This window comes from Chiloscyllium plagiosum, unplaced genomic scaffold (assembly GCF_037043375.1).
Source record: "Chiloscyllium plagiosum isolate Xiang-an unplaced genomic scaffold, Cpla_swu_hap1 HiC_scaffold_21, whole genome shotgun sequence".
Taxonomy (NCBI): domain Eukaryota; kingdom Metazoa; phylum Chordata; class Chondrichthyes; order Orectolobiformes; family Hemiscylliidae; genus Chiloscyllium; species Chiloscyllium plagiosum.
The window spans coordinates 16,498,787-16,522,903 of NW_028270159.1; the positions used below are offsets into that span (position 1 = coordinate 16,498,787).

General features: G+C 40.1%; 1 protein-coding gene across 3 annotated transcripts in view; it reads right to left on the minus strand.

Moving 5' to 3' along the window:
* Nucleotides 1-24,117, minus strand: part of LOC122564914 (transforming growth factor beta receptor type 3-like) — a 125,335-nt gene that overhangs the window by 94,021 nt on the left and 7,197 nt on the right. For all 3 annotated transcript variants that reach the window (XM_043720382.2, XM_043720379.2, XM_043720380.2), the window contains exon 4: nucleotides 2,258-2,436. In XM_043720382.2, coding sequence (XP_043576317.1) covers nucleotides 2,258-2,436 — 179 coding nt within the window. The remainder of the gene's footprint in view (nucleotides 1-2,257; nucleotides 2,437-24,117) is intronic.

Below are 24,117 nucleotides of genomic sequence, written 5' to 3' on the forward strand. Positions count from 1 at the left end.
TTTATGCCAACTACAAGTTTGCAAAAACTCTAAAGCTATTCAATTCAGTTTTTCCAAATAGTACCATTTTTATCTGAAGTATTTTTATCTCCTTTAATCATAACACATGTGAAACTACGTAATTGATATCAGCATATACAAAAACAATTAAACTACTGGGCTAGAGTTTCTAATTTTAGCTTGTGTTTCTTGCAGATATTATTGTTTTCTATTGAACACTGTAAAATTTTGCTTTCATACCCTATGCTTATGTAAACTGGTTTCCCGTTATTCTTCGATTTCATTTTAAAAAGGACGGCTCCACACTATGTTGGGCACGCTGCCAGCTATGTATTTACCAGACACAGGACATCAGGTCTGCCTCTTTATATTTATGATCTGTCTAGCAGATATGTTTATGCAAAGAACTGTGATTAATAATAAAGTTTATGTAATTTTCTGATGAGCAAGATGAATGAATGACAATTAAAAAGACAAAATCAAAAGAGGTATAGAATACACTTCTGCTTCTGCAAACAGACACACATAATGCAAGGGGAATTTCAAAGTGAGGCTATAAACATCATAGTGGCAATTCTCTTATCCAGGTTTCTCCACTGGAAAACACTATTGGAAAATTACCCTTGTAAATAATGAATCCACTTACTTTGCACATATAAATAAGACAAACTTGCTATAATTGCATAAAAGCTATAACTGTGAGAAATTGAATTGCACTTCTAAATTTGATCACAGTTAAATCTAAACTGCTAGTCAGAAGATAGCTTAAAAATGAAATGCAAATGAGCATTTTAGAATTATACTGATTACTTCATCACCTTGCCTGTCACATGGCAAATATTCAAAATTAAATTTAATTAAATTATTTTCAAAGTTTATAAAATAATGAAGCTCCCAGAAGGGAATAATGAAAACATCTGAAGTTTCAAATTCCAGCTTCATAGTGGGGATCTGCTTTTACCACTGTTAGAGAGATCCCACTATGAAATTGCGGTGAATGATTTTAGGCAGGTTAATAACATTATTTTCACATAGATGAGTACCAAACGTGATAGTTTAACTACATACTTAAATTTGTACCCATAATGACTTAGAATTTCTTACTCCCTTGGCAGCTTTCTAACCCAGATTTTGAATAGGAAAACACCAAGATAAATCTTGAAATAACACTTGGATAGTGGAATTGAATGGAATAAAAGACTCTTCTCATTATGTATTTTGGGTTATAAATTTTGATTTGGAAATTACAAATCTTGTATATTCTAACGTTTTATAAATGTGTGCCTTTCTTTTTAAACAAAACACAATGGAGGACAATGCAAGTGTGTTGCAGATCAAAAATGGCTTATTCATATGAAGTTCTGAAATAACACTGGATGAAACAAATCTTAAATCTGCAGCGTTGCATGTTATTTATACTGTTTACTTGAAATGGCATGACATTTTACTTGGCTTAAATTCTCAACATGCAAGTTAAGAGGAACAATCCATGGCGATGATTAGGGAAAGTTCCTTCTGGCAAGAGTCTACGCTTCATGGTAGAGCCATCTTAGTAAAGGAATTGAAACTTGCACTGGGAATGTCCATGTGTAGAACCTTCAAAAGGAGTGATTATCAGTTAAATTGCATGTTAGCACTCACTTATGAGGCTGCACCACATTTTGGTAGATAATAATTGATCTAATGGTATCTCCTAATGCTTGACCCAATGCCCTCTCCTAACAATGACCAGCTGATCAATAAAAATGTTGTTGATTAAGTTTCTGAGAGCTCTCAAAGGTTTATCACCTTTTAAGGTGCACTTTCTACTGGAGGTATGAAGAACACTTTGAAACACACAGAGATATTGTGGGACAGTTTGCCAAGACTTGAACACTATCAATATTTATTCTAGACATTTCAGAGGACTTTACATTTTTTTAAAAATGCGAATACTGTGGATGTCTACACACCGTCCCTCAGTTCCTTAGCTATTCTGAAACCTGTAGTGTGTGTCAGTAAATATGTTTGTCACCTTCAGTACATAAAGTCCATGAACAGACTACCATAACAAGATTAGTTCTAATCAGCATTGCTAATCCAGAGGATATCTGTTTTAGTACCTTCAGACAAATTCAACTTGAAAATTTTTTGAATTAATACCAAAATTAAGTGCAAAAACAAGTTTTTCAACAGTCATGTCTTATTAGCACAGAATCAACTTTTTATCCCTTCATCAAAATGATCCCATAAGAATAAATACTTAAAATTTAAATACCTGAAGGAGTTTTGTTGTAGGAGGTAGAATCAAATTGATGGTATAAACAATTTCATTAGCTGTAGACCTGCCACTGGACATACAGCTTTGTAACGCAGGGAGTTGCTTAAGGTGTGAGATGGTGATAGGATGGTTTTCTCCAATCTTTCCAATTTTACATTCATTGGTTGCTACAGGACCTAATGAGTGCAAAACAGTAATATTTTAGTTATTTCAAAATATAAAATGGAAGAAAGCATCAATTCAGAGTAGAAAATTTAATATAAAATGCATATACCTGTAAGATATGATGAAAATGAAATTATACATAATATCCATTTATTGGATCAAAATGATTAATATTAATGACAGCTTATGTAAATTGATGCTTTTTCTCTGACCATTTGTAACTATGAAAATGTTCAACAGAATGCTATTTCCAGTTTAAAAATGTAAATGAATATATTATCTTCTCATTAAGAAATCCCAAGATATAATTTGTCATTATAGAAGTAGAGTTATGTAAAACTAAATTGAGCACCATGAACAATTAATATTAAAGTATGAAGAGATAAATAATCTTTTGTTAGCGAGTTTTGAGAAGATTGTAGCTCATGTTGAGGTTTTGGATGTAGGTTTGCTCGCTGAACTGGAAGGTTCATTTTCAGACGATTCGTCATCAATATGAGGTAACATCTTCAGTGAGTTTCTTAATGAAGCACTGGTGGTGTAGTCCACTTTCTATTTATATGTTTTAATTTCCTAGGGTTGGTGATGTCATTTCTGTGGTGACATCATTTCCTATATTGAACTACAGAAGCAATAATCCCAACATCCACAAACGAAGTTGCATTAGAACATTATTTCAATGAGCCCCCAATTACAGCAGCACAGAGGAACTATGCAGAGTAGAGAAAAATCACCTATACAGTGTATTCAAAAAGAACAGTTGCCCAATGAATAGAGTCTGCCGATTCCGGAGCAACAAACCCAAACAAGCAGACAAAACACGTCCAGAAACCCTATCCACTCTCCCTACATCAAAAGACATCTCGGAAATGACTGCCAGACTACTCAGACCTCTTGGCATCAAGGTAGCCCACAAACCCACCAACACACTAAAACAGCAGCTAATGAACTTGAAAGACCCAATACAGACAACAAGCAAAACTAATGTCATTTACAAAATACCTTGCAAGAACTATAACAAACACTACTTGGATAAACAGCAGAAAACCAGCCAAAGATACATGACATCAACTAGCCACAAAACGACATGACCCACTCTCACTAGTATCCTTACATATGGATGAAGAAGGATACCACTTCGACTGGGGTAACACACGTCCATCCTAGGACAAGCCAAACCGAGACACATGCGAGAATTCCTAGAAGCATGGCATTCCAACCGGAACTCTATCAACAAACACATTGACTTGGCTCCCATTTACCACCTTCTGAGAAAAAGAACAGGACATGATGTCACCACAGGAAATGACGTCACCACAGGAAATGACATCACCAACCCTAAGAAACTCAAATATATAAATAGAAAGTGGGCGACACAACCAGTGCTTCATTCAGAGGCTCACTGAAGAAGTTACCTAGTATGGTAATGAAACATCTGAAAATGAATCTTCCAGCTCAGCGAGCAAACCTCAATTTATAATCTTTTGTGCAATGGATGTACATTTTCCTGCCAACTTCTTGGAATCAAACAGATCAACCTATACTTTTAAATGTGCATATATTCCTACCTACATTTCCAGTTAATAGTTTAGTTCAGTTGACAGAATCCAGTCTGCAAATAGCAAATAGATTAAATTATTCTGCATCAAAAAGCCAAGGTACATTTTACCTAGGTATATGTGACATCCGTCCTGTTTGATTACAATGTTGTCAACACCAAAGTAAAGAGGTCAAATATGGTACAGGTATTCAACTTAGAATCTCAAGAGTATTCACACAGAAATTACAGCAATGGCAATGAGAATATTAAAGATAAAACATTAAAATAGTGTGTACACACATGAAATCACAAAATTCCATTTCCAGAGTGATTTGTTTTGTCATTTCACAACAGCAGTTTTCATGGTGCAAGACAATTCGCATAGTCGCAGAACTTTCTATAACCAAAGTACAAATTATAGAATCAAACAAGGAGTCAGCGTAGCCAACTGGTGGTATCCTCATTTTTTCAGTTATTCGAATCCAAATTTTGTAGCCAAACGTGTCCTGATTGATATTCTTCCTAAAAAAAAAGCACCCACCCAAAACATCATATCTCTTTACAAATCCTGACCGACCTGTTCGGTTTCTTTCAGACCTTTATTTGTAGATTTCCGGATGCCTTTTGTACCAATCCCAAAAATCTGCTTGCATTTGTGTTCTGCAACATGAGCAGCAATACAATGAGGGCAGATTTCTTGAAAATTATTAGCTTCTAGTGGGAGATGACACACTGGCTGGATAAATTTGTATGGAGTTGCTAATGGAGCTGCTACAGTTTCACCCACTTGCTGCAAGATTCATGCAACAGGATCACAAGCATTTGAGGCCAGCAGACAAGTGCAATTACAATGTAATCGAGGGACCTAAGCATGCAGTAACTGTATGAATGCAATAAAAACTTAGTCACTCACTGGATGTCACTTTGGTATCACACTAAGTAACATTAGACAACTTACTATTGATTTTTTAACCTCATTCATTTTGTGAAACACATTTTTGTTGCAAATGACATATGAAAAAGGAACAAAAGTAAGCCATTCAGCCCTTCAGGCCTGTTCCACCATTCGATATGATTATGGTTGATCATCCCACATCACACAGCCATCGAGATGCACAGCACAGATACAGACCCTTCGGTCGAACTCGTCCATGCCGACCAGATATCCTAACCCAATCCAGTTCCATTTGCCAGCACTTGGCATATATCCCTCTAAACCCTTCCTATTCACGTATACATCCAGTCGCCTTTTAAAATGTTGTAATTGTACCAGCCTCCACCACTTACCCTGGCAGCTCATTCCAAACACACACTGCGTGAAAAAGTTGCCCCTTAGGTCCCTTTTATATCTTTCCCCCCTCACCCTAAACCTATGCCCTCTAGTTCTGGAGTACCCACCCCATGGAAAAGACCTTGTCCATTTACCCTATCCGTACCCCTCATGATTTTATATACATTTATAAAGGTCACCCCTCAGCCTCCGAAGCTCCAGGGAAAACAGCCCCAGCCTAATTAGCCTCTCTCTATAGCTCAAACCCTCCAACCCTGGCAACATCCTTGTAAATCTTTTCTGAACCCTTTCAAGTTTCACAACATCCTTCCAGTAGGAGGGAGAACAACATTTCACACAATATTCCAAAAGTGGCCTAACCTATGTCCTGTACAGCCTCAACATGCCCTCCCAACTCCTATACTGAATGCTCTGACCAATAATGGAAAGCATTCCATTGTGCTGCTTCCAAACCAGGTTAGAAATCTGCACAGCATTAGAAATGAAAAGTCTGAGCCCAAAGATTGGCAAAAGAGAAATTATTTTGAATTCATGCGACCTTGGCACCAATGGGACAGATTTCACCTGAATCATGCTAAGACAGAATACCGAAAAGAGAGTGTGCTTGGAAGCCTGGTGTAAAGATAATAATCTCTCCCTTGATGACAGCAAAATGAAAGAATTGGTCATTGACTTCAGGAAGTAAGGTGGCGGGCACACCCCTATCTACATCATTGATGCTGAGGTGGATATGGTCAACAGCATCAAGATCCTAGGAATGAAGATCACCAACAATCTGTCCTGGTCCATCCATATTCTGTACAACAGTCAAGAAAGCATAACAATGCTTCTACTTCCTCAGGAGATGAAGGGAAATCGGCACATCCATAAATATTCTTACCAATTTTTATAGATGATGTACCACAGAAAGCATTCTATCAGATGCATCATGGCTTGGTATGGCAACTGCTCTACACAGGACTATAAGACTCTACAGAGAGTTGTAAACACAGCCCAGTCCATCACGCATGCCAACCTTCCTTCCATTGACTCCATCTATACTTCTCACTGCCTCGTGAAGGCAGCCAACATAATCAAAGACCCCACCCACCCCAGTCGGCCAGAAGATACAAAAGCTTAAACACAAGTTCAAGAACAGCTTCTTCCCCGCTGTTATCAGACTTTTGAACTGATCTCTCAAATTTTAAATTTAATGTTAATCTTGCATTTTGTGCATTTTCTCTGTAACCATAATATTTCATTTCTATTACCATTACAGACATAGTATGGTATGATCAGTCTGTACTGCATGTAAAACAAACTTTTCACTGTACCTAGGTACATGTGACAATAATAAATCAAATTAAACAAAAAATAACTGAAAGATTTGATATAGAAGGATCATTTCTCTGAATTTGTATCTTTGCAAACTGATGGTGTTAGGAAATACGTTGAAGACTTTATTTTGATTTGAAGATTGAAGATGTTTTAATCTGTCTACATCTAGACATATGTTTCTTTGTTTTTGGTTTTATCTTTTGTGTAATAAACATCTGTTGAAAATAAAACGTCTGCCTGATGTGTTTATGCTTTTACTGACTGACCACCACATTAACCAAAATTTTGCAAAATGATCTATGAAGCCAGATTGCACTCTAGGATGTGACTTGTCTAGGAGAAGCATCAGTTGGAATCGTAAGACAAGACTATCATTAACTAAACACTTCTCCTTGTGAGAGAACAGTGTAAGGCAACAGCTGAAAGATTTTGAACAGTTAAGAACTAAACTAAAAAGCAGAAGCTCCAAGTTAATGATATCAAATTGCTATCTGAGACATGAGCAAACTCGCATAATTAAGGTCAAAGAGTTCAATTCACTGTTTGGATTAAATATTGAGTTTCAGTTCAAAGAGCCCTCGCACCAGTACTTGGTGGAAAGGAACAGTTCTGTTCAGGCAGGGTTCAATTGAAAGTGCTGGGACCAGTATCTCAAAGAATCAAATAACCAGGGATGTAGAGAGGGCTTTAAATTCATTGGGGGGTGGGAGAAGAGAACAGAAGAATTTCTGATGGAGTGATGCATAGGCTTACAAAGTAAAAGGATAAGGTGTACTAGAGGGCAAGTATATTGACAATGCCACTCAGTGCGGGACAGGAAGACAGAGTAAAAGCAGTAAAAAAGCAGCAAATTAGGTCGGTGGTGGTGGGAGGGGAATGGTAAATAAGACAAAATGGATGTACTTAGTATTCAGACAAATAAATGAATTATGTCACAAATGGAGGTTAATAGGCATGCATGATCTTATAGCCAATACAGACACACAATTACAAGGAGAATAAAGCTGGGAACTAAATATTCAGGGGTATGAGACTCGGTGAAAGGACAGGCCAGCAGGTAAAGATAATGGGGTAACTTTGTTGCCACAATATGGAAAACATTCAACAGCAAAAAGGATCCTGAATCAGATGATGTGGAGTCCTACAAAGGGGAGGAAATAGATACAATTACAATCACAAGTGAAAAAAATCAAGGAAACTAAAGGGATTAAAGATCAAAAGTCTCTTGGGACTAATAGGTTGCACCCAAGACCTTTAAAACAAATAGCTACAGGGATAATGGATACACTAGTAGTAATCTTCCAAGAATTCTTAGAATCTGGAAAGTGTTGGAGGATTGGAAAATGCCAGTGTAACACCTTAATTCAAAAGGGAGGGGGACAAAAGAAAAAGAAAGGTTAACTATAGACTGGTTAGCTTTACATCTGTGATTGGAAAAACATTAGAGACTATTTTAAAGGATGCACAAAGCTATTTTGCGAATAAAGTGCAACATTTGTTTGAAAGCTACACAATAAATTCATTTAAATGGCTACTAGTACACTTTGGTCCTTTTTCGTGATCATCAGAGAGTAATAACTGTGTTTAAATGGGCTATACATGCTGGGGAATGTAGCAATAAAGCAAGTAATGTAAAACAGGAGAAAGAGGAGATATAAAGAATTTAGCAGAATGCTCAAGCACAACCATTCCATTCCTACGTATCATTAACTTTCATTGATCTAACTTACTGCAGTTTTAAAGCTCTGATTATCCCTTTCCACATTTCTGACTATGAAGGTCTAAATCAACCCAGATCTGTTACATTCATGCTTACACTGAGCCCTTGTACAGTCCTTGGTACATTTCTATTTTTTTGATGTAATTATTGTTCATAAACAGGCCTTTTCATAAATATTCTATGTTAATACTGATTTTACAAATAGTGACCAATTACATAGAAAACTATGAAAAGGTGTTACAAATAGAAAGCCTATATTTAAATAATCCTGTCATCAAAGACTACAGCAACCAAGGACTCAACAATTGAATAAAATCTTTCAATCCAAAAGACTAACTTCAGCAGTCATCTTTCATACACACCTATTGTCCTACATTTCCTCAAGTGTACAAATCATCAAATCAGAATATTTAGTAATGCCTATAACATAAACAAGTTCTTATCAAAGGCAAGCAGAAGGCCAAATCCATCCCTTCCGGCCATGCTTCAGCTTAGTCCTGTAAAACATTGTAAAGTTAGTACAGCATATGTACACAACCCAATTATTAATTTTAGAACATTAAAACTTCCACATTTATAATTAAAAAGTGCAAGCTTGCCCTAAATTGTGATTTATTTGCTTCAGTCAAGTTTTACCTTGAGTCAGCAGTCTTCACTAGTCATTAGAGAGAGAGAAGACTGGTGGTCATTTCATCGGAGGGTCACTGGATAGATGCCTTTCTTTTAGGAAAGGAGAAAGTTAGCACTCAAAATAATGCTGAAACAAATTTTTTATAAAGTGGCTTTAATCGTTGCTTATTGGCATGTCTTGATTTTTGCATACAAGATTAAGAAGAAATTAGGTGAATAGCCATCTGGCTCTGGTAATAGCAAAAACAGAAAGTGCTGGATAATCATAGTGAGAGTGGCATCATCTGGTGAAGAAAGAAGCTGAGTTAATGTTTGGATTAGCGTTGCTCTCGGTGGAAAAAAAGTGTTGCTTATAATATGACTTCTAATCTTTTGCATACAAAACCAACATTTCATCAAGCTTTGATAAACATTTGAGGTCCACACGAGTCATTCAATCTCAAATAAGGGGTCAGTTTTCCATGTCATCCAAACTACATTGAGACTTCAGTAAGGAATGAAGAAGAGTTCATCTGTGTGCTCAAGTCCTGCGGGAGACTTGAATAAAACCAAAAGTTTGAATAATGATGAAGTGTCATATTCAACTCAAACGTTTACTCTGTCCACAGGACGTTGCTGGATGCATTGACCTTTGACCTGAATCTGCAATTGTCTAATGTCCAAGTAATAATGCTATCACATAATAATCGTTTTGTCATTTGGCTTATCTCCATTTGTACAGCTTTTATCTAAGTATTACCACAGTCCTTTATCTGGTCATGATAGACTGCTTATGTAACATTATTTAAACATATAGCATAATCTTACCTATGTACACAGTCATAACCAGAAGATGACCTACACTATCTTCTTCACCTACTTCTGCAATATATCTGAATTCCCCAACGTTTTATTCTGGGCCCTTTCCCATTAATCACATTCTGAGCAACATCAGCTGAAAATATATCAAGTTCAAGACATACACTGACAACAGCCTGCTATATATTACCACCACCTCTCTCAAATAGGATTCGATTAGCTCAGTTGGCTGGTTTGCAATGCAGCATTGCCAACATTGTGGATTCAATTCCCAAGCTGGCTGAGGTTACCATGAAAATCTCTCTTTCTCAACCTTCCCCCTCACCTGAGGCATGGTGACCGGCAGATTAAATGACCATCAGGCTACTGTCTTTAATGGACAAACAGCCATATGGTCTGGTAGGACTACAGCAACTCTCCTTTACCTCTCTGATCCTAACTGCTGTTCCAGATGTGTCATGCAGTTTGTCAAATATCCAATATTAGGTTAACAGAGATAATTAAATATTGAGAAGAGCAAGTACATGGTCCTTGATCCCATCGCAAACTGCGCTCTCCAGACAGCAGCTTCATTCTTCCTAGACCACTGTTCAAGGCTGAACTTGACTTCGTAACCTTAGAATCCTAACTCACTACAAAGTTAGCTTGCAGCTCTATATCCGCTCTAAAACTAAGATTGTTACAATTGTGGATTTAGGCATTTTCAGTCTCTACCCTGCCTCACCTCATCTGCAACTCGAATATTCACCCATGTACTGGCTGAACACATCGTCAGAAAGCTTGCAGGAAAACCAAAGTTGTTTTAAATGAGAGAGTTTGCTTTTCCTAAATTAAATGAAAAGTTAAGTACCTCAAATTGAAAGGTCTGTGAATTTCTTAAGCACATTCTGAATAGGTTCCTGTTCTAGAATACACGAAAGTAAAAACAATGAGTCTAAGTAAGCAGCAAGAAGCCAGAATTAATTATAAATCGAATAGTATGGGAACATTTGTGAAATACTGATTATAGTATAATCAAATTCAACATTGGGTTTGAAAAGCAAAAAACTTAATATCTGTCACTTGGACAGTGGTTTAGATTAGATTACTTACAGTGTGGAAACAGGCCCTTCGGCCCAACAAGTCCACACCCATCCGCTGAAGCGTAACCCACCCATACCCCTACATTTACCCCTTTACCTAACACTACGGGCAATTTAGCATGGCCAATTCACCTGACTTGTACATCTTTGGAATGTGGGAGGAAACCGGAGCCCCCGGAGGAAACCCACGCAGACACGGGGAGAACGTGCAAACTCCACAGAGTCAGTCGCCTGAGGCGGGAATTGAACCCGGGTCTCTGGCGCTGCGAGGCAGCAGTGCTAACCACTGTGCCACCGTGCTGCCCACTTTAGTACATTATCCATCCCCTGCTTCCATCCTGAAGTTCTTCATTCTTCCCCAATTGCTCCTCTGCATTATCTAGCTCATTGAAATAGCTCACACTTGGTTCCACTCTTACCTATCTGAACATCGCCAGTTTTATAATCTCCTCTGCTTCCTAGTTCCAAGAAGCCCTAACTTTGATTCCCATATTTGTCATCTATATACTGTGTCATTGCAACATTATCCACAAACATCTGGCCAGTTTACACAAGCACAAGAAGCTCTTTGCTCCCCCAGCCTATGCAATTTTTTTAGTCTGTGTGTTATCATGCTGCTTCTTCTGCAACATTCATTCTTTAATGAAACTCACTTCCCGAGACATAAACACTGATAAGACCAAAGTCATCACTATTAACTGTGCCATAAATATGGAACCTTACCATCAATGCCATCTTCTTTCACTGGCTGTGGTCACAGACTGATTGAATAGTCTCAGTTGTTTTTTTCATATTTAGTTTTTGATGAAACGTGGGTGGCACTGATACACAGTGGCTATCCCCAATTGCTCAAGATGATGGTGATGACCACTTGACTGCTGCAATCCATAAGGTGTAGGAATACTCATGGGAATTGTTAGGAGGAATGTTCAGGATTCTTAATCCAGCAACAAAGGAACAGCAAATGCGGTCCCAAATCAGGATGGTAAATGGCTTTGAGGAGAACTTGCAAGCGGTGATGTTTCCTACAAGCCTATGTTCTTCTAGGTGGTAGAGGTTGCAGGTTTTGAAGGTACTATCAAAGAAGCCTTGAAGAGTAATTGCAGTGCAGCTCATGAAAATGATACATACTGCTGCCACAGTGTACTGGTAGTGGAGACAGCACATGTTTAAAATGTAGTGGACATGGTGCCGATCAAGCAGTTTGCTTTATCTTAATGGTACAGACCTTCTTGAAGGCTGTTGGAGATCTATTTTGCCTGAATGAGTGCACAGTATGCCATCACATTCCAGACTTGTACTTTGTAGATGGTGGACAGGCTTTAGGGAATCAGGAATTAGTGTCAGAATTCCCAGCATCTGACCACTTGTAACTGCAGTAATTACATTCCTGATCCAATTCTGTTTCAGGTCAAAGGATAATCCCAAGATGTTGACAGTGTGAGGGTTTTGGCTTCCCATCAGCAATTTTCTGGTTTTTAAGTGGCTTGAATAACCCCAAATCACTAGTTCTTGATACCAGACCTATTTAGGGAATGTGAAATGAAGGTAGTACACAGGTGTTTCAGATCAAAAGAATCTCTGCATTTATTTAAAATAGAAAAGATAAGGATAATACAAGAAATAAAGTTAAATGCAATAAAGTGAAATTAATACAATTATACAGAGGACAATAATACTATTAAATACACTAGCTAGATTAAACACTATTAGAACCCAAAGACAACAGCTTTAATCATAGAAACTTTAATCAGGTTTCCTGCGCTTGGGGTCCCATTCTCTGTCACAATGTCCCTTCTCCTCCCTGCTAGCTAGGTTGAAACCTTTGGGGTCTTGGGAGTTTCAGCTCACCAACACGATTTTGATGTACTGGCTATTCCCACCTGCCATACCTGGAGCCTGGACAAAGACTTCGGACTGCATGGGCTTTTCAGTTTGGGTTAAGTCCACTGATGCAGTAGGGGTGAAGTGGATCTATCGGGCACGTACTTGGTTTTCTTTACTTTCTGCTTGTTTTGCAGGTTCAGTTTTCACCTCAGAACATGTCTGAGGCCTCGTGGTGTTGGTCAGAGTGGTAGTATTCAGAGTATATCAGTTCTTGGGTCTACTGGTCATGGTCGGTTGCCATTGGTTCCCCTGGTTTGGAACAGGGGAACTGCTGTTGGGATCCCCCTTCTGATAGCTCTTGGAAACAGCTGCTGGAATTCTTCTTCTGGAGATAGCTCTTTGGAACACTTCTGGGGATATCTGCCTTAGGTGTGGGCAAGGTCTGCAAATATACCAATTATGGGCCCATTATCTCCTCCGCAAATCTGTGCTTTCCATTGTGCTTCTGGTGTACCTTTTGAAGTTAATTGATTTCCCGATCATTAATAATGTATGCGAATGGATTTTGATTATATTAGATTAGATTCCCTACAGTGTGGAAACAGGCCCTTCAGCCCAACAAGTCCACACTGACCCTCCGAAGAGCAACCCACCCAGACCCATTTACCCCTGACTAACGTACCTAACACTATGGGCAATTTAGCATGGCCAATTCACCTAACCTGCACATTTTTGAATTGTGGGAGGAAATCGGAGCAACCGGAGGAAACCAACGCAGACACGGGGAGAATGTGCAAACTCCACGCAGACAGTCACCCAAGGTGGGAATCGAACCCAGGTCCCTGGCGCTGTGAGGCAGCAGTGCTAACCACTGAGCCACTGTGAATGCCCAACATCTCGGTGAATGAATTTTGATTGAAGTTGAATATCTGGTATCTCTGAAAACCCCATAATGTCTGTGCTGGGTAGCCAGAGTGTAAAACTTGGTTTTGGTCTTCAAGTGAAAGTGTAAATTGGAATTCTAGGCTAAACAACAGTCCCAGAGAGAAATCATTCCAGCTCTGTTGTGTGTTTGCTTCAGCCTGAACCTAGGACTTTGTCCAGTATTTTAGATGGTGAGAAATTTTGCTCAATCCTACAATACTGGGGACTTAGCAATGGTAGTGTTATTGAATCTCAGAGACATGGTTAAAATCTCTAGTTAAATAGTTATTGACAAGTTTTGAGAAGATTTGTCGCTGAGGTTGAGGTTCTGGATGTAGGTTTGCTCGTTGGGCTGGAACATTCGTTTTCAGATGTTTTGTCACCATACTAGGTATCATCAGTGAGCCTCTGGAAGGAGCACTGGTGGTATGGCCCACTTTCTATTTATGTGTTTAGGTTTCCTTGGGCTGGTGACATCATTTCCTGTGGTGACATCATTTCATGTTCTTTTTCTCAGGGGTGGTAAATGGAATCCAAGTTAATGTGTTTGTTGATAGAGTTCTGGTTGGAATGCCATCAACAAACACAATGATGCCACCCATCTAAAGAAACCTAAACACAGAAATAGAAAGTGGGCCAAACCACCAGTGCTTCAGCTGGAGGCTCACTGACAGTATTACCTAGAATGGTGATGAAACATCTGAAATCAAACCTTCCAACTCAGCCAACAAACCTACATCCAGATAGTCATTGACTTCCATTTGTGAAACACAAATGTCAATTATTAGGCCAAGTCTCTGCATACAAACATGAATAACTTCAACTTGGAGGTTTCAAGAATGGTGAGCATTGTGAAATCATTTGCAAACTATTGACATTGGTTGGATCAAGGCCACTTTCCTCAGCAATTAGAACATAGAACATTACAGTGCAGGACAGGCCCTTTGGCTCTCAATGTTGCACTGACCTGTGAAACCAAGCTGAAGCCTATCTAACCTACACTATTCCATTTTCGTTCATATATCTATCCAATGACCATTTAAATGCCCTTAAAAGTTAGCGAATCTACTACTGTTTCAGGCAGGGGGTTCCACGCCCTTACTATTCTGAGTAAAGAAACTACCTCTGACATCTGTCCTATATCTATCACCCCTCAATTTGAAGCTATGCCCCCTCGTGCTAGCCATCAACATCAGAGGAAAAAAGGCTCGCACTGTCCACTCTATCTAACCCTCTGATTATTTTATATGTCTCAATTAAGTCACCTCTCAACTTTCTTCTCTCTAACGAAAACAAAGTCCCTCAACCTTTCCTCATAAGACCTTCCCTGCACAACACGCAATATCCTAGTAAATCTCCTGTGCACCCTTTCCAAAGCTTCTCCATCCTTCCTATAATGCAGTGACCAGAACTTTATGTAATACTCCAAGTGCAGCCGCACCAGAGTTTTGTACAGCTGCAGCATGACCTCATGCTTCCAAAACTCAATCCCTCCATTAATAAAAGCTAACATACCATATGCCTTCTTAACAACCCTATCAACCTGGGTGGCAACTTTCAGGGATCTCTCTGCTCATCTACACTACCAAGAATTCTTGCATGGAAGTACCAAAACTGATTACCATCATCCACATTCACCTTCCTTTTTGCTAGGTATGACTCCAAACAGTGGAGAACATTCCTTGCATTCATATTGACTGCAGGATTCCATACTTTAATATTATCTTGATATCAAGGCCAGTCACTCTCACCTCAAGTTCAACTCTTTCATACATTTTTGGACCAATATGGTAATAATATTTAAAAGTTGAATGGCCCTGGCAAATCAAATTGAGCAGTCGACAGGTACCCTAGGTGGGGGTTTTCAATGTTCACCAAGAGCAGCTCAACAGCAGTAGTACTGATCGAGCCGGTCAGATCCCAAAGGATATAGCTGCAAGACTGGATCTGTGGCAGGTGGTGAAGGAACCAGGAGGGAAAAACATATTTGACCTCATCCTTACCAATCTGCCAGCTGCAGCATCTTACCATGACAACATCGCTAAGATTGACCACTGCACAGTCCTTTTGGAGATGGAGATGAAGTCCCATCTTCAGACTGAGAATAAACTACATCATGTCATGTGACACTACTGCCATGCTAAATGGGACAGAATTCAAACAGATCTAGCAACTCAAAATTGGACATCCATGAAGTGCTGTGGGCCATCAACAGCAGCAGAATTATACTCCAGCACAATCTGTAACTTCATGGCCCAGCATATCCCTCTCTCAACCATTACCATCAAGCCAGGGAATCAACCCTGGTTCAATGGAAAGTGCAGGAAGGCATGCCAAGATCAGCACCACGCATATCTGAAGATGCCAAACAGCATAAGCAGCAAGAGATAGTCAAAACTAAGCGATCCCAAAACCAATGGATCAGATGCAAGTTCTGCAGTCCTGCCACATCCAGCTGTGAATGGTAGTGGACGATTAAAATAACTCACTGGAGGAAGGCAGTTCCACAAATATCCTCATCCTCAATGATGGAAGAGCCCAGCACATCAGTGCAAACGAAAAGGCTGAAGCTTTCGCAGCAATCTTCAGCCAGAAATGTAGAGTGAATGATCCATCTTGGCCTCCTTCGGCATTACAGGTAACAGGCTTCAGCCAATTTGATTCACTCGACGTGATATCAAGAAACAGTTGGAAGCATTGGATACAGCAGAGGCTACGGGTCCTGACAACATTCCGGCAGTAGTACTGAAGACTTGTGCTCCAGAACTTGCCACTCCCCTAGCCAAGCTGTTCCAGCACAGTTACAACATTGGCAGTTACCTGGCAATGTGTAAAAATTGCTCAAGAATGTCCAGTACATAAAAAGCAGGACAAATCCAACCTGATAAAGGGCTCTTGCCCGAAACATCGATGCTTCTGCTCCTCGGATGCTGCCTGACCTGCTGTGCTTTTCCAGCACCATGCTCTCGACTCTGATCTCCAGCATCTGCAGTCCTCACTTTCTCCAAATCCAACCCAGCCAATTACCACACCATCAGTCTACTCTCAATCATCAGTAAAGTGATGGAAGGTGTCATCAACCGTGTGATCAAGCAGCACCTGCTCAGCAATAATCTGCTCAGAGATACCCAGTTTGGGTTCCACCAGAGCCACTCAGCTCCTGACCTCATTACAGTCTTGGTTCAACATGGACAAAAGAGCTGAATTCCAGAAGTGAAGCAAGCTTCACAGCCCTTGACATTAAGGCTGCATTCAACTGAGCATGGCATCAAGGAGCCCTAGCAAAATTGGAATCACTGGGTATCAGGGGGCAAACTTTCCAGTGGTGAGAGTCATACCTGACACATAGGAAAATGGTCATGGTTGTTGGAGGTCAGTGATCTTAACTCCAGGATGTTTCTGCAGGAGTTCCTCAGAGTAGTAGCCTAGGTCCACCCATCTTCAGTTGCTTCATCAATGATCTTCCTTCCATCATAAGGTCAGAAGTGGGATTTTCCACCGATGATTGCACAGTTTTCAGCATCATTCATAACTCCTCAGACACTGAAGCAGTCCAGGTCCAATTGCAACAATATTTGGACAATACCCAGGTTTGGGCTGACAAGTGACAAGTAACATTCACATCATACAAAAGCCAAGTTATGACATTCTCACCCCCCTTGACATTCATTGGTGTTGCCATCTCTAATCCTCTATTACCAACATCCAGGAAGTTATCATTGATCTGAATCTCAACTAGACTCACCATATAAACACAGTGGCTACAAGAGTGGGTCAGAGGCAAGGAATACTGCTGTGAGTAACTCACCCCCTGCCTCCCAAAAGGCTGTTCACCATCTACACGGCATAAGTCAGCAGTGTGATGGAATACTCCCCACTTGCCAAATGACTGCAGTCCCAATACTCAATAAGCTTGACACCATCCAGGATAAAACCAAAGAAGTAGCCATGGGCACCCGCATGGGCCCTAGCTATGCCTGCCTGTTCGTTGGATATGTGGAACAGTCCATCTTCCGCAGCTACACTGGCACCAACCCCCACCTTTTCCTCCGCTACATCGATGACTGTATCGGCGCTACCTCGTGCTCCCACGAGGAGGTTGAACAATTCATCCACTTTACTAACACCTTCCACCCCGACCTCAAATTTACCTGGACCGTCTCAGACTCCTCCCTCCCCTTCCTAGACCTCTCCATCTCTATCTTGGACGACTGACTCAACACGGACGTATACTATAAACCGACTGACTCCCACAGCTACCTAGATTACACCTCTTCCCACCCAGCCCCCTGTAAAAACATCATCCCATATTCCCAATTCCTTAGCCTTCGCCGCATCTGCTCCCAGGAAGACCAATTCCAATACCGAACAACCCAGATGGCCTCCGTCTTCAAAGACCACAATTTCCCCTCAGACGTGGTTGACGATGCTCTCCACTGCATCTCCTCCACTTCCCGCTCCTCCACCCTTGAGCCCCACCCCTCCAATCGCCACCAGGACAGAACCCCACTAGTCCTCACCTACCACCCCACCACCAACCTCCAGATACAACGGATCATCCTTCGTCATTTCCGCCACCTCCAAACGGACCCCACCACCAAGGATATATTTCCCTCCCCTCCCCTATCAGCGTTCCGGAAAGACTACTCCCTCCGCGACTTCCTTGTCAGATCCACACCCCCCACCAACCCAACCTCCACTCCCGGCACCTTCCCCTGCAACCGCAGAAAATGCAAAACTTGCGCCCAGACCTCCCCCCTCACTTCCCTCCAAGGCCCCAAGGGATCCTTCAATATCCATCAGAAATTCACCTGCACCTCCACACACATCATTTACTGCATCCGCTGCACCCGATGTGGCCTCCTATACATTGGGGAGACAGGCAGCCTACATGAGGAACATTTCAGAGAACACCTCTGGGACACCCGCACCAACCAACCCAAAGGTCCCGTGGCTGAACACTTTAATTCCCCCTCCCACTCCGCCAAGGTCATGCAGGTCCTTGGCCTCCTCCATCGCCAGACCATGGCAACACAACACCTGGAGGAAGAGCGCCTCATCTTCTGCCTAGGAACCCTCCAACCACAAGGGATGAATACAGATTTCTCCAGCTTCCTCATTTCCCCTCCCCCCACCTTTTCTCAGTCCCAGCCCTCAGACTCAGCACCACCTTCTTGACCTGCAATCTTCTTCCCGACCTCTCCGCCCCCACCCCCTCTCCGGCCTATCGCATTCCCAATGCCCCTCCCCCAAGTCCCTCCCTTTTATCTTAGCCTGCTTGGCACACCCTCCTCATTCCTGAAGAAGGGCTTATGCCCGAAACGTCGATTCTCCTTCTCCTTTGATGCTGCCTGCCCTGCTGCACTTTTCCAGGATAAAGCAGCCCACTTGGTTAGCGCTGCATCCACTCCCTCCACCACTAATGCTCAGTAGCAACAATGTATACAATCTACAAAATGCACTGGAGAAATTCACCCAGGATCCTCAGACAGTACCTTCCAAGTCCACGACCATTTCCACCTAGACGAACAAGGGCAGCAGATATATGGGAATACCGCCATCGTCAAGTTCACCTCCAAGCCACTCACCATCCTGACTTGGAAATATATTGCTGTTCATGGGTCAAAAACCTGGAATTCCGTAATGGCATTGTGGGTCAATCCACTGCAACAGTTCAAGAAGTCAGCTCATCACCACCTTCTCAAAGGCACCTAGGAATAGGCAATAAATGCTGGCCAGCCAGCGACTCCCACATCCCACAAAAATGAATAAATAAAAAATCAAAAATCAACCAAGAGAGAAGCTTGGGAACACTTCACGGAGATTGGTAAAATGAGTGGAATTCATTCTTATAAAAAAATTTCATCCAAGCTCAATTAATCATTTTAAATCTAAGGTTGACAGGTTTTTGCTAGTCAGATTAAAGATTTGTGTAGCAGAGGCTGTTGTTTTATTTCTAACAGTCTCATTATTAGTACAACTTTAAGAGACATGGCTATGATACAACTGTGTCATAACATGTCAACTAATGGTTGAGATTGCTTACTCCGTTGTACCTGGGATCACATAAAGCATGACACTAATTGCAGCATGCTCTTCTACTGTAACCGAATCGCCTAATACCAGCCTACACTTTACAGTGCCTGTGAATGTAACAATTGCATATAATGAGAAATTTTAAAAAAGTACTGCCATAGATTGTAAAGATATCATGCTGGTGGCAAAGCCCATATGTAGACTGCTAGCAATGGTGGCCATTTATATAAAAAGAAAGTCTAAGATCACAGTGGTAGACATCTAAAAACCTAAGATTAGATTCCAAGGGAATTAGTCAGGGGGAAATGGGTCTGGGTGGGTCCTCTTCGGAGAGTCCATGTGGACGTGTTGGGCTGAAGAGACTGTTTCCATACTGTAGGGAATCTAATAAAAATCAACTTAACAACACCCTGGATATCAAAAAATTCAGATGATCAGCAGCATTGGTTTCTAAGAGTACAGGCAGCTGTACAGATCCATAGATATGACATTGATCAATGAGACTGATTTTAACTTGGAAAGAAATTAAATTTCAACTTTAACAGTGACTTCTTAAAAATAAAGTTGAAGTTACAAATGCAAAGGCTAAATGTTATACAACGGCACTAAGAAGGAAAACTATAACTTACTCCCCCTCTCTCATGCCTGTAGCTGATTTTTTTTAATGCTCCTGATGCAATAGCTACAAAAAGGTCTCCTAACAGAAACTACAGCTTTTAAAACACAGAAAATATGGTTTCCTACACTAACAAGCCTTCGTCTGAAGGTTAATTGATCCTGTCATTGTCTTTCTTCAAATTGACACTAAAATTGAAGAACGCCTAGATAACACCACTCTTTACTTATCTAGACTGTTTAGAATGCTGTCTAGAAACAGAAATATGCAACTATAACCCTCCACATTTTAGAATATAAGACTTTAGAGTGAGATATAAGCCAAGTACCAGAATCATTGCTGAAACACTCAGGTTATCCAATCCCAAGATATTCCTCGATTTTCATGTTAATCCTCTTTGTGAATGCCTTCAAGTTCATAACAAAGTTGGGCTGTTACACTTTGACCAGAACCAGTGTGAACAGTTCCAATTAGCAACCAAAAGAGTTGCAGGAAGATCATTATCCAGGACTGGCCTGACAGTATTCAAAAAGCACTTGATCGCATTTTTAATTTTGGCCAAGCAGAAACGAACTTGGAATATCACAATACATTGTTTAAAGGGGAAACAAGTCCTAAAACCAGAGATATTAACTAGGTACATGGGTTTTTGAATGCACAAAATGGCTCACACCTGAATCTATATAGAAGCCAGGGATAAATCAGGGTATTCAACAACTCATGAATACATGCAAGGTATATCAAATTATCACTCTTCAAATCTTCCACTGTTTAATAACTTAATGTTCTCAACACTGACACAATGACAGACATTTTCACTTGATTTGGTAATGGGAAATAGTGGACAGCACTTGATAACAGACCGCAGATACATTAAGCAGGAAGCAACAAGTAACACATTATCCCACCATCCAAGCTCAAATAAGACCGCAGAATATATGGCACATGCTATCAAATCAATACTAATTAAGTGCCAAACAACAAAACAAGATGTCTGCACTGCACTGATGCATACAATACCAATGGAAAGGGATTACCATTCTTTGCACAACTTATGTTTAGAAGGCAAGTGCAAACAACCTTGTCCAGCAACCATCTAATTACTCCAAGGAACATTTTGCTTCCAAGTCAGAGAATGAAAGAGATACATGATGAGTGAGTAGATTGCAAGCTACCAAAACTGGAGGCTAAACAAAAAATGCTAGTTGGAAATTCAAACACTTGGATCCCAGCATAGGTTTCTAGAACCTGCCCAGACTGCTGTAGAACACACCATGCAGAAAACGTGAGGAACAACTTTCCAATGTTAATTGCGTGGTGATGTTGAGTGACAAATCAAGAGCAAGAAAACAAGCTGTCAAACAAGTGCGACAAAAACAATGTATACTTCTCCCGACAGGTATATATATATATAATCACCAAATCAAGGCAAGTTGCCAAACTTTCAAAGCATTACACTGAAGAATGAAATAATAATCGTGAAAACTCTGGTGTGCCTGGTTGTGTAATTATCGCATTAACAATACATATCTACATACAATTGTTTGGGATAAGTTGTTATCTTTGGAAAAGGATGTTGTGTTATGTCTCACGATCAGTATATCAGCATAGTGTTAAGAAACACACTAAGTCAGAAACGTCTAACAGAAATATTTATGCTATCATCATATCACAGTATGTAATCTGATGGTATAAAGATTGGATGCCCATCTTATTTGGGACCACTTGAAGCATGTTCTCGTGCTGAAACCAAATCATCCAATAGTAACCCACATTGGTATACCTGTGAATGCAACACAGCAATTGTATATAATAGAAAGCTATAATGAACATATATTGCATATTTCAACACCAAGTTGTTCATGCCTAGTTTCTTGTTTTAATGAGAAACAGCATAAACATTTCCAGTTCAGGTAAAGATATCCTGTTAGAGGCAAAAACCCTAAATATGATGGATGGAATACCATTACAAAACAGCTATCATCTGAATGAATGATAACATGTCCAATGACTTGAATAGCTGATTCCTGTTCCTAAACAGAAACTGATTTCAAGGCTTCAACTACATCTGTAATCATGCCTGCCCCAGTGAGAAATTTGTGAAAAGGGGTCCTATAAGAAGCAATAAACTCTTAACTTGCATATTCAAAAGGCCACCACACATTTAGATCACCAATCAGAACCCATTCTTAAAAGGAGTCTCATGCATGTGATAGAAAGACCCAGCAACAGTGCCAACTGCAGCCTATCCCACTGCCAAGTTTATTGTATGCAATATAGGTATAATGTTGACCAATATCTACCCACATTATTGTATTCTACTCAAATGCAGTTGGGGAGTTGGATCAAACAGGAATGTATAAACAAAATTGAAGAATGGCTCCAAATCTGATTGAAAGAAATAAGAACAACTAAGCATGGCAAACTGGCAGGGTTGTCATTTAAGTTTACAGGAAAGTATCCCAAAAGAGTATTAAACAGTTATCAGATAAATGGGCACTGCTGACTGTGGCATTAAACAAGTCACAAGGGTGTGAACCTCAACAAGATATGTAAATATAAAACTTAAAAAAAAAACAAGGCGAGACTGGCTGGCAACAAACAGCACCAAAATGTCTCCCAACTGGCTACACAAAGATTTTTATCTTCATTCGTTTTTTAGCATGTGCTGTTGGCTGTGATATTGTAACTGCTAAATAAGGTTAAGTTCTCCTAAGAAGCTACTGGAAGGTTAAATGACTGCCAGATCCCATCTATAGTAAAATTAATTAAGCCAAATTATTTTTAAATATGGATTGCACAAGGAATTCATTATACATAAATGAAGTAAATGCTAAATTTTCATGACGAGAACAATGACCAACAAGATAACAGTTTTTCATACTTGTACATGAACATTATCTTAAAGGTTTATGGTGACCTTTCTCATCTTAATTCTTTTAAAAATTCAATGTTTTCTCTGCCCTTAATTTGACAAAAACATTTTAAGAAGCATCCTGCAAAAGGATGTTTTTGCAACTCTTTGATCTTTGTTGCCAAACACCACAGAATGAATAATTAAGGTTCCACTTACTCCTTTCATTCTTCTTGCATTATGACAACAGAAGACTTACAGATTCTACTTTGTAAACTTCTCATTTGTTCTTTTCGCTTCTCCTTACTTAAATGAAATTTTCCATATTCAGCATAGTTTGCACTTGTCAGTCTACCTTGTATTTTTCATACACAATGCTTTTCTTCACCTTAATCTCAAACTCTTTCATCATCCAGGAAGCTTTGACTTTGTCTGATATTTTCTCCTCATAGGCATCTCCCCAGTTCCTGAACGTAAGACCAAAAGATGACACAGACTTGGGCCAGTCCACCAAGTCTGCTGCGCCATTCAATGAGATCACGGCTCATCTAATAATCCTCAACTCCACTTTCCTGCCTTTTCCCCATAACACTCAATTCTCTGACTGATTAAGTAAGTTCAAGGCCAAGATGGATGGATTTGTTTAAATGACCCAGCTCAACAGCCCTCCATGGTTTAGAGTTACACAGATTTGCAACATTTAAAAGAAATTGCTCAGCTTTCTCTTAAATGTACAAAGTTTTATTCTGAGATTATGCCCTCTGGTCATAAAACCATTAGACATAAAAGCAGATATTAGGCCATTCAGCCCAGGAAGTCTGCTCTGCCATTCAATCATGCCTGATAAGTTTCTCAACCCATTCTCCCGCTTTCTCCTTATAACCCCTTGATACTCAAGAACTTATCTATCTTAGTCTTAAATATACTCAATGACTTGGCCTCCACAGCCTTTTGTGGCAATGAATTCTATTGATTCATCACTCTCTGACTGAAGAAACTTCTCCTTATCTCCGTTCTAAAAAGGTCTTCCCTTTACTCTGAGACTGTGCCCTCGGGT